The 10,763-nt window shown below is 40.0% G+C and overlaps 1 protein-coding gene across 1 annotated transcript; it reads right to left on the bottom strand.

Moving 5' to 3' along the window:
* Positions 1–9,978: 9,978 nt before the first annotated feature.
* On the bottom strand, positions 9,979–10,722 carry LOC129457257 (sperm-associated antigen 16 protein-like). The gene has a single exon (XM_055230289.1). The coding sequence runs from the start codon at positions 10,720–10,722 to the stop codon at positions 9,979–9,981; it is 744 nt and encodes a 247-aa protein (XP_055086264.1).
* Between the last annotated feature and the right edge of the window lie 41 nt (positions 10,723–10,763).

Here is a 10,763-nt window from a genome sequence, read left to right as displayed (position 1 = left end):
ACCGGTTTATGCAGTTAGTGGCTTCGAACAAAAATCCTCAGTCTCCAAAACTGGAAACCACAGAGTTAAGTATTAGTTTCATGTTGACAGGGCAATCTCATCCCAAAACATCAGCGGTGAGAGACAAATACGGGTAAACAAATTCCATAGTGGTATCAGTAACCAGTGCTTAGTTATTAAACGCCCATATTACGCTATTTTCTGATCCATGTTATAATGTTGTTTCCTCATCAAAAATGTATCTGGAGTTGTGTTTTGTTTCATTCACACATGTTTAACACACACATCCTGCATATTTAGGCTGTATTCTTCTCTCAAACAGAAAATACTACTGCTTCATGACATCATAAGGTGAAACAGAGCATTTTGAGCTTTGGAGATGTAGACAGCCCAGTAAAGCAGGATCATACTCAAACATGTGTGAATGAAACAAAACACAACTCCAGGTTTATTTTTGAGGAGGTAACAACATTCTAACATGGTTTAAAGCTCACGAGAGTCAATATAGGACTTTTAAATATACTTACACATAAAACTGGTTTGGTAAATTAGTGGTAAATATGACATTTTGGACTATTAGGCCAACTCATCCCAATTTTAACTCTTCTTTCAAGTTCTTTTTACGTAATACAATCTGCAGCCTGGTTATACATACACAGGCTGGGGCAAATGTGTTTTTCTGATAACAAACAGTAAACAGGACTGTTAAAGATGATGAATCTTATTATCAAGCCACATTAACACTTCAATGCATGTTACATAAATATAGATGATAATATTACTTATAATACATCCTAAAAATATTTATTCTTAAACCCACAAATTTCACCTTTGATATGTTGTGAACAGGCTTTTCAAAAAACAATTCCCACACTAATCAATATTAAACCAAAACATAAAATAAAATCCTCCAGCTAAGGTAGTCCTGACCAAGACGACCTAAGATTCCTGAGCGTTGTATGGCAGAGGCTCACAGGTCCTGACAGGCAGCCTCAGCGGCACTGGTTGAAGGATGGGTCAAATGCAGAGAGTGAATTTCACAAGGGATCAGTAAAGTATACCTTGCCTTATTAAAGCTATAATATTGAAACTCGATTTGAACAAGGTGGTCTTTGTATCAGGACTATTAAACACCTTCATGGTTATAATAGAAGAAACATTTCCTTTGTATCCAAATCAAGTTTTCATTTTAGTATCACGGTAAATCTAGCTGCCTATAGAATAACAAATAAATCATTGAGCACTTTTATGCCACTGGAGGCGAAACAAGAGTGATTTACATTAAAAAGGAACATGAAATGCATTTAAACTCAAAGGTCAGATTGAAACTCTCTCTTCAAAGGCGTCTAAACTTTGTAGAATGATTAGTGTGTAATTGACAGTGAGGATGAGGTCTTTAGCTCAGTATGCGCCGAGTGCTGCTCCTGCATTCCCCAGTGCAGCTGAACTCAGACTGGTACTTTGCTCTGGGGCTGTGTCTGTCTCTTCCTTTCTTCTCCTGCCACATCCCATCTCATCAGGACTGTCCCTTTGCACCTCACACATCACCGCCTCAAAAACAGGCTCTCAACCTCCTACGATCAGAAGCCCCACGCACAGAAAAAAAAGCCACAGGTTTGATATCAATGTAAAGTCAGATCAATATATCAGCAGGATGACCTTTATGTAAACGGCAGGAGGCCTTGTTTACAAGCCTATATGCTATAAAAAGCTTTGATTAAGAGATTCATCACATTTTATAATGAACAATAAATGATATGTGTAGCTCTCTGAATCGAGTTCTGCACAAATCACAAGCATCCATCTTCCTGTGCAAGGTTAAATTAACAATACCCAAGATAGAGCAGTGACTGTGGGTTTCAGATGACATCATAACATTCTCTCAGTAGTGTTTTTATGAGAGACAGGATGCAAGTAAAAGTAATCCTGTGCAGATTTTTGGTGTGGCAGTGAGAAGTATGACCCAATCATTAATATAAATGACCCGTTTCATAATTTTTGGATTTCTTGTATGGAATTTTTAAAAAAAAATAACCTACAGACAAAAGTCACATCTAATGCCGTTTTATACAAGGTTGGTCCTGTATTGAAAAATTTCCAGCCTCAATAGCATTTCTTTGTGGCTATATATAGAGCCGAACACCAAAGACTTACAAACTGATGCTGAGGCCTAGATTCAAGAGAAAATACAGTATTTTGGCAAATTTATTTCTCAGTAATTCATGTGTGTAGCTCTGAGGATGATGGATGCCTGCTGAGTCACCAACAGGAGCCAATCTCTGCTACGCTCTGTACATTAAAGCAGAAAATATTGCTGAGTTTGACCCACTGTCCACTATACAGGTCCCAGAGAGCAGATTTATTAAGAGAGGAATAGACTCCGACAGGAAAAATGTATTTCATACCTTAAGATTAGAGGTGTTGCAAAGAAAATGTTCAGTGGAGAACGGTAGAATAATGTGCAGTTACAAATATAACTTTTGTTTAATCAGATGAGAAAAATACCAGACAAAAAACGTGATGTGGATGTCTGACATTCTCCTTTTACGACACAAAGGTCACGGAGCAGTGAAGTGGACATGTCCCAGAGGGAGGAGCAGGAGTCAGACAGAAAAATAACAGGGTGTTCAACAGCTCAACACATTTGATACTGAAGCGAAAAACCAAAATTCCCAATTCGACTGATGGAACTGAGGGTGGGGCAGGCAACAAACCACATCTCTACAGACTGTAAATGCCATTCAGGGAGACTAGTGTTTAATCGGCATCTCTTATGTCATTGTAAGCCTACTAACCTGTTGACCTTATGCCGGAAGTTGCCGTGGGCGCTGCCATTGTCATTCGGGTTGTATTATTTTGCACGAGGCTGCAGATCTTGACAGGAAATCAGTTCTACACTGACTGCAAAGCTGTTTTAAGAATTGGAGCATTGTTGGTCACAAGACACTGACCATTTTACACAAATCAACCTACTTTATACCAGATTTTAGTGGCAAAACTTTTTCCAAATTCTCCATTGAAATAGATAGGATTCCTGCTTAACCGGAAGTGCCACCACAAAGGAAGTGTGGTTTAGTAGCATTTACGGCAAAGTTGGCGGGGTGGAATAAGGTCACCTAAAAAGCACTTGGATAGTGAAGCTCAACAGTAACAACCTGCTCAGGTTCTGGAAGTAAATTTTCATTCATTCTTCTCATAGAGGTTTGAAAAATTCAAATATTAATGGTTCAAAGGCGTCGCGGGGGCTCACAGCTATGTGCTAACTAATATCCATAACATGGTTGTTTTAAGTCCAAAAAGTTTAAAATGTAAGATCCTGCGAAAGTTTGTGGTTTATAAAGCTTCAGAAACAGATTTTAAATAAAATTATAGGTCTAGTGGTCTTAGTTACCACATAGCTTCAAACTTTTAATATACATTTTTTCAGAAAGTCAATGAGGGTCACTGTTGAGCTCCTTGTGCAGCTTCGGCCTCATCTCTTTGATTTCTGTATCTGCATACCAGTCAGGATTTTAAAGTGCCTCCATCTTTCTATAACTGTCACTCAATATCACTGATCAAAATATGATAACAATGAAATGGATTTGAAAACTTCAAATAAGTGCAGAAGAAATTCCTCAACATTTTCCAAAGACTGAGCACCACAAGGGCAAAAGCTAAATCTGTCACAATAACACATTTTGAAATGCGATACATCGCTGAAGTAAATATAGACAATAAACAATATTGAAACCAAACCCAAAAGCAGAATTATTCCCCAAAAAGTATTCTAAATGTACAATATTGTTAAAAAACAAAACCTACTACAAATATATAAAAGAAATTAGCTTGTATCTGAAATGAGTCATAATTAAACCTTCTACAGCTCAAATCTCATTGTTGTACAGAAACATAATTTCCCCCTAATGCAAACAAAAAGTTATTGTAGGTACTTTTTTGTACTATGGGAAAAATATTGTAGATTGTATGTATTGAACAATAAGTCGATATTATAATCCTTGTGCAAAAACTACGTTTGATGCCCACAATGTGTGGTCACATAGGTTTTATTTAATGTAATTCTGTAAATGAGTATTATTAGTGGTGGTTTTATTTTGAGAAACGAACACTTGTAATTCTGATTTTCACCACTTGAGGGCAGCACACACAGAGAGACGGTTTGGAAAAGCGCTGGCTTCTTCTTCCTGTTAACGGCAGGAGCAGAAAGTAACGACAACACGGAATGTCCCACCAAGCATAAAACTGACTCATAACAATATAACATTTGTTGTAATATTTGCTAGTCTAAACTAAACATTTGGTACATTTTATTTAGATCTATGATTGCCTCTTTATGCTAACTCCCGCGCTAGCGTTTAGCCTAGACCTTGACATTTCTCAGCTGGCTCCACTTTGTTTTGTAAATTGATCCTTTGCCACATTTTGACTGTGTATATGCAAATGTTACAATTAGTTAGATTGTCATAATGCAGGCTAATTGGACCAAGAGATGCAGTGCCCGGGTGTTTATTTACAGGTTGTGAATAAATGTACCATAAAGTGGGTTGATCTGGCGGGGGACAGGGGGCGAGGTGCAGGCCTGGACCCAGGGACGGAGCAGACGGCGTGGCAGAGCCGACGGTGCGGGCAGCGCCGGGGCGGGGAGCAGGGTGCGAGCCGGGATCCGGGAACGTGGGGTGCAGGAACAGGGACAGGACGACAAGAGCCATAAGAAGGAGCAGGGTGCGGAGCGGGGTCCAGAGACGTAGAGTGCAGTGAACAAAACGAGACAAGACTGTACCAGGACTGGGGAGCAGGGTTGGAGCAGAGCCGGGAGGGTCCAGAAGACAGGATCTAAAGGGTAGCATGAAAAAGTCCAATGAGCAGGATACCAGGAGCAAAATGCAAAATACAAGACAAGCTAGATATTCACGTGAACACGTGGACGATCTGGCACCGAGTGTCTGGTCCTGGCTCCTCTTATCCACGGCAGGTGGAGATGATTGTGCTGATGAGCTGCAGGTACGCACGGGAGGAGCCAGGAGCTCAGCCCAGCTCCAGCTCCGGCAGGTGGGGAAGGGAAGAAACAGGGCAGGAGACAACACATGGAGCGGAATAGTGCGGATCGTTACATAGACATTATTTTGAGAAAAGGGGTTTGATATTAAAACGGATAATATAAAGGTGATGTCATGACAAGTAACGTTTTGGTTGTACTGGCCCAATACCTGCTACAGTTTCTTGGTGGCCCGTACAGGGAGAGTACTGGTCAATCCTCATGAGCCCAGGAGTGACCAGAGGGACAAGTCCAGATGTTGCCAGCTGCTGCCTACTGATGAAAACTCAACACTACTGCACCTGTGGTGCTGAGTAAACAGTACAGCTGCGGTGTACCAAAAGGGCCAACACCAGTGTGGACCAGGTGAAAGGAAAATGGAGACGGCCATGGTAGAAGGTGAAAGGAAAGCCTTGGTGTGGGGCATCAGGAGAAGCCTGCTCACCCTCTCAGCGAATGAATTGTTTCAGCTTGCCAAGTCACTGGGGACCGTGTCTGGAGTGGGTGAGTCAAGTCTTATATCATGGGATGAGGAGAGTTGTTTTCACTACATCAGTGATGTTATGTGCAGCAAAGCTTTACTAGAATCTGAGGAACAGGGGTTGTCACATCTACTACAGTTCAAAGATGTCACTGATCAAATCATACAAAGTTGTGGTTTGTTCACCAGTGTAGTTATGAATGGTTCATATGCTCAATCCCCAAACACACAAAGCAATGACATTGTACAATTCCAAAATCACTCTCAAAATGAGAAAACTGTGTCCCAACATATGACTTTAAATGACACAGAGATACAGGAGTTGCTTAATAGTTATGAGGAGCTAAGGCAACGGTAGCACAGTACATGCCTTCGGATGCGATTCCGTTGCCCAGTCAGTCACCTGTAAAACCTCAGTCGAAGTCACAGTTGTGTCACTCAGATCTCACTTAGCTGCATCAGAGAGAGTTCAAAATCCAGGGAGGTCAGACATCAGTTCAGTTATATAACATTTGTTGCCAGATTGAAGAAAGGTTCAAAGAACAGTTTAGTGATGCTGAAATAGTTTGTAGCTGTCTTGAGAGCCATTAAACCAGGTAATTTCAAGGACATGTTGATGAATAAAAATCAACTGACTGTAGATGAATTAAAAGACTTTTTGCATTCCCATCTTGGTGAACAGAACAACATTGAGATTTTCCAAGCAAAGCAAAATGACAATGAGACACCCCAGCAGTTCATTTATCAAGTCATAGGCCTAAAGCAAAAGATTCTGCTTGCCTCAAAACATTGTTACCGATGTAAAATACAATGCTAGTACTGTAGCTACCCTGGTTTTCTTCATAAAAAAGGATTTCACGCTCCATATTGATGTTCATGTGTGTCAATATTTAATTTTTTTTCACACTTTCAACACCATGAAAACTAAAAAACAGATCAAGGAAAATTTTCTTAGATACATATAGCAGTTTCTAAAATAAATACAAAAACAAAATGTTTACCGTGTTCGCCATTATCACCAGTGGATATTTTAGTAGCATATTTTTAACTCTGTTCTTTCCTGCATTTCGCTCGATTGTCTCTTTACACTATTTTTCTCTCTGTTTAACTTCCGGGGCAAAACATGCGCTCACGTGACTCACAAAAGGTAAAAGGTATTAAAGACAGCAATGTTTTGACACATCTTGATAATTTAAAAAAAATATAACACAATCATTTTTAATTGACTTCTGACATTACTGTCAGCTACAAGTACTGTTCAAGACGTGTTTCTCCACACTGTGTACCAGGGCCTAGGACGCAAACACAGTGACATTCGCAAAGAACTCAAACCGTTACTAGCGGACTCTTCAGTCACTGATGAAGCAATACTCAAACATCTAAAAAAAAAGTAATGAGTGATGAAAGCGAAAGGCAGCATCGTTTAGGTCCCATGTCACGCCCCAGAGGTACCAACAGGCACAGTGCAGTAACTCAAGAAAATGCTGCACAGAGCACTCCTGACAAGTGTGGCTGAACATTTGCAATCACATAAAAGCCGAGCAAATAAATCAGTACATAAAGGGAAAGTAGAGCCCCTATGTACTGATACCAACAACACTAAACATGCAGTGACACTACAAAGAAAAACTGCCCTCGGTAGTATCTAGACTGTTGACAAAGTAATGAAATTGGACTCATCTGAAGATCCTGAGCCCACAGTGACAGTCAGCAGCACCACCTCCCCTCCTGCCACTGACCCATCACCAAGTCAACCGCCTGTCGATTTAAGTCACCTCGTTCATAAGCAACAACCAAAAGTTAAAATGCTATGTAATGTTCACTCTAATTTTTCACGAGTCTGAGCAAACACACAAACTCCCTGAGCGGTCCCCTGGACAACTGTGAGCGACATCAGATGTGTGCACTGTGGTCATCAGATGTGTGCACTGTGGTCATGCTGCATCACATCCATCCAAGTTAAATGGTTTATTAAAAGAATCACTGCATTTACATTTCTGTTATAAGACTTTTAATTAAGTGCTTTAGCCACTTATACAATGAAAATGACAAAAATCTTGCTCATGACCAGTGTAGTATGTTAATGCTATTGGAAGTATAAATATTTAATTTTAACTATGGCAAAACATGAGCTTCCAACCAAACCAAGACAACTGTAAACTCCAATGTTGAAAACACACTTAACATTTTTATGATAAAGCTCTGACTTGTATTATGAGTATAAGCCATTGTGTGAAGCTTTTGCTGTGACTGAGTGAGATTGTCCTACTGTGTCTGGGAGACAGTCCATTAACTCTTTTTCAGTATATGACATGATCATTTAATTTTTACAACTCATGACAGTCAATGACCAACACACTGAGAGGAATCTGTATCTGCACACCCAGCTTCTCTATTACTGTACATTTACATATCAAAACACAATATAAAATGTGTATTTGTATACAAGATATATTCAAAACAAGTTGTATGGGTCAAAATAAATATATATTTACAAATCACACTGCAAACAGTGAACAAACACACACACTTCAAAATGTAAACGAACACACACTGGAAACTAAGAACACACTGTACATGATTGTACAGTGAGACACTCATTCTGTGACAGAGGTTAGAGGTTAGAGGTTGGAGGATCGAGTCCCGCTCGGACCAACTTCCGTCATTGTGTCCTTAAGCAAGACACTTTGGCATTAGCTAATGCTAATGATTACGCATGATATTTGACCCACAATTAAGTCAATAGCAGAATAAACCACGCTTACCGATCAGGAACAGCATCCAGTCCATCAGCACATCAGGTCCTCTGCTCCTGACTCCATCATGAGATCTTCACTCGGTTCCACGAACCGCTCCGGGTCCGAGATGCCTCTAGTTTAACTTGTACAAACATCCACAGTGTCCTCGGTCGCGTACTTCCTTTGTTTTGTCCGTTTCGTCATGTTTAAAACGCAAAAAATGCTACAAAACAGTGCGCCAGAGCGCGGGCCGTCGGAACGTTAAGGGGATAAACAGCACTTAGCATCATTAGCATCATTAGCATCATTAGCATCATTAGCGAGTCTTCACTCCACATAGGCCACATCTGCTAAAACTCTGATAGCGGCGCATGAGGACATGAGGACATGAGGACATAAGGACATAAGGACATGAGGACGCCTGTCAATGACGCTGATAAGCTGCACAAATACGTATGTGAATCACATAATTGGCTGGAGCAGCTCGTCACCGGTCACATTCACTGACTCACATTGAAAAATAGCGCAGAATGAATTGTTGTGTGTAACAATAAGTCGATATTATAATCATTGCGCAAAAACTACGTTTGATGCCCACAATGTGTGGTCACATAGGTTTTATTTAATGTAATTCTATAAATGAGTATATTAGTGGTGGTTTTATTTTGAAAAACGAACACTTGTAATTGTGATTTTCACCACTTGAGGGCAGCACACACAGAGAGACGGCTTGGAAAAGCTCTGGCTTCTTCCTGTTAACGGCAGGAGCAAAAAGTCACGACAACACGGAATGTCCCACCAAGCATAAAACTGACTCATAAACAATATAACATTTGTTGTAATATTTGCTAGTCTAAACTAAACGTTTGGTTATTTGGTGTATTTAGATCTATGATTAGCTCTTTATGCTAACTCCCGCGCTAGCGCTTAGCCTAGACCTTGCCATTTCTCCGCTGGCTCCACTTTCTGTTTTGTAAATTGATCCTTCGCCAAATTTTGACTGTGTATATGCAAATGTTAAAATTATAGTTACAGTTACACATTATTATGAGAAAAGTTGTAAACAGTTTGATATTTAAAAAGGTTCATATAAAGGTGATGTCATAACAAGTAACCCTAGTCTGCTAGATTTAAGTGAAGTTATGACATTTGTGAATCAAAAACTAAGGAAATGAGCACTATCCATTTGTGATAGGTGTGATTAATCTGTGTTTATACAAGGAAATGTGAAATGTAATGTGAAATTGCAATGTAGTTATGTACAAATAAAGTTAACGTCAATAGCAGAAAGCCACGACGACACGAAATTAATGTCTCTGTCTCACTTTGTTTATTTCAGTTGCCAACTCTCCTCTACAAATGTTATAAACAGCTAGTGGTGGTTTGATCTGCAAAAAGTGCAGAAGATAATGCTTAGGGGTAGTAGATGTGACATAATTTAGGCACTTAAACATTGTAGCTACAGTCAGTGGACATCTCATTACAAAATTACAGCATGACTCAGTATTCACTTTTGAATGTCGCCCTCTTGTGGTGAAAATAGATAATACAGTCAACAGCCATAGATCTTATGAAGTCATCCTTTGAACTTAAAAACAGGATAAAATAAAAACACAAAAATGTTGGATTTATTTTTTTATTTTAACTACTGGATTTTAATAAGGCCTACTCACTGCACAAGAAAAATCCCCAAAAGTCATAGCCTTTAATTTAATACAATACATTTACTTGGTTTGTTTATCTTCCATATGTGATGCAGGGTCTTGTTGAGGGTTTTTGCTGTGCTTTTTTGCTTGGACCAAAGCCTTGTCCCTTTCTATTGTGGCATTCATTGTCTGTTGCACAAGTTTTTGATATTTCTCATTCATTTGCTTGATTTTAGGCTGATATTCATTGCATTGGACTGTGAGTTTTCTTATATCCTCGATAAGCTTGTTTTTCTCCTGAATTACGCGCTTGTGTCTGAGCCACTGATGGTCCCTGGCCTTTTGGATCTTGACCAGTTCCTCCTCAGCTGCAGTGATGGTCTGGCTGTACACCTCTATCTCCTTTTGGACGTTTTTCAGCTCGTTTTCCAAATGACGGTTTTGGATGTACACATTTGGCATCATATCAACTCGGTTAGCATCAATTTGTCCATTCTTTACCATGTCATACCATTCAGCTTCAAAACAGTCCAGAGTATCAATCATTTCCATCTGGCAGAGAAAACTGCGTAAAAAGTTGACCACAGTTTCGGGGTTACTCGCTGCGCTGCCTCCTTTGACAGACGCTGTGTGCGCGGACAGGGCCGGTGTGTGCGCGGACAGGGCCGGTGTTTGCGCGGAGAGGGTCGGTGTCTTTTCTTTAGTTCGGAGCTCGTCCTCCGCTTGAATCGAGCTCCTGTCGTCTCCTCCAAATGTGCCATCATCAGTTTCACCAAAAGTATCAAGTTGTAAATCAGCTTTACTTCCATTTTCCTCGTCCATAGCGTGATTCGTGTAGACCAACTCCACTTCCTTGCTAACAC

The sequence above is a fragment of the Periophthalmus magnuspinnatus genome, chromosome 20 (genome assembly GCF_009829125.3).
Source record: "Periophthalmus magnuspinnatus isolate fPerMag1 chromosome 20, fPerMag1.2.pri, whole genome shotgun sequence".
Lineage (NCBI taxonomy): Eukaryota > Metazoa > Chordata > Actinopteri > Gobiiformes > Gobiidae > Periophthalmus > Periophthalmus magnuspinnatus.
This window is presented reverse-complemented; position numbering and strand designations above follow the sequence as displayed.

What these genes read in the sequence shown, in the direction of transcription:
- LOC129457257 (XM_055230289.1), bottom strand. Translation starts at nt 10,722, where the DNA reads ATGGACGAGGAAAATGGAAGTAAAGCTGATTTACAACTTGATACTTTT.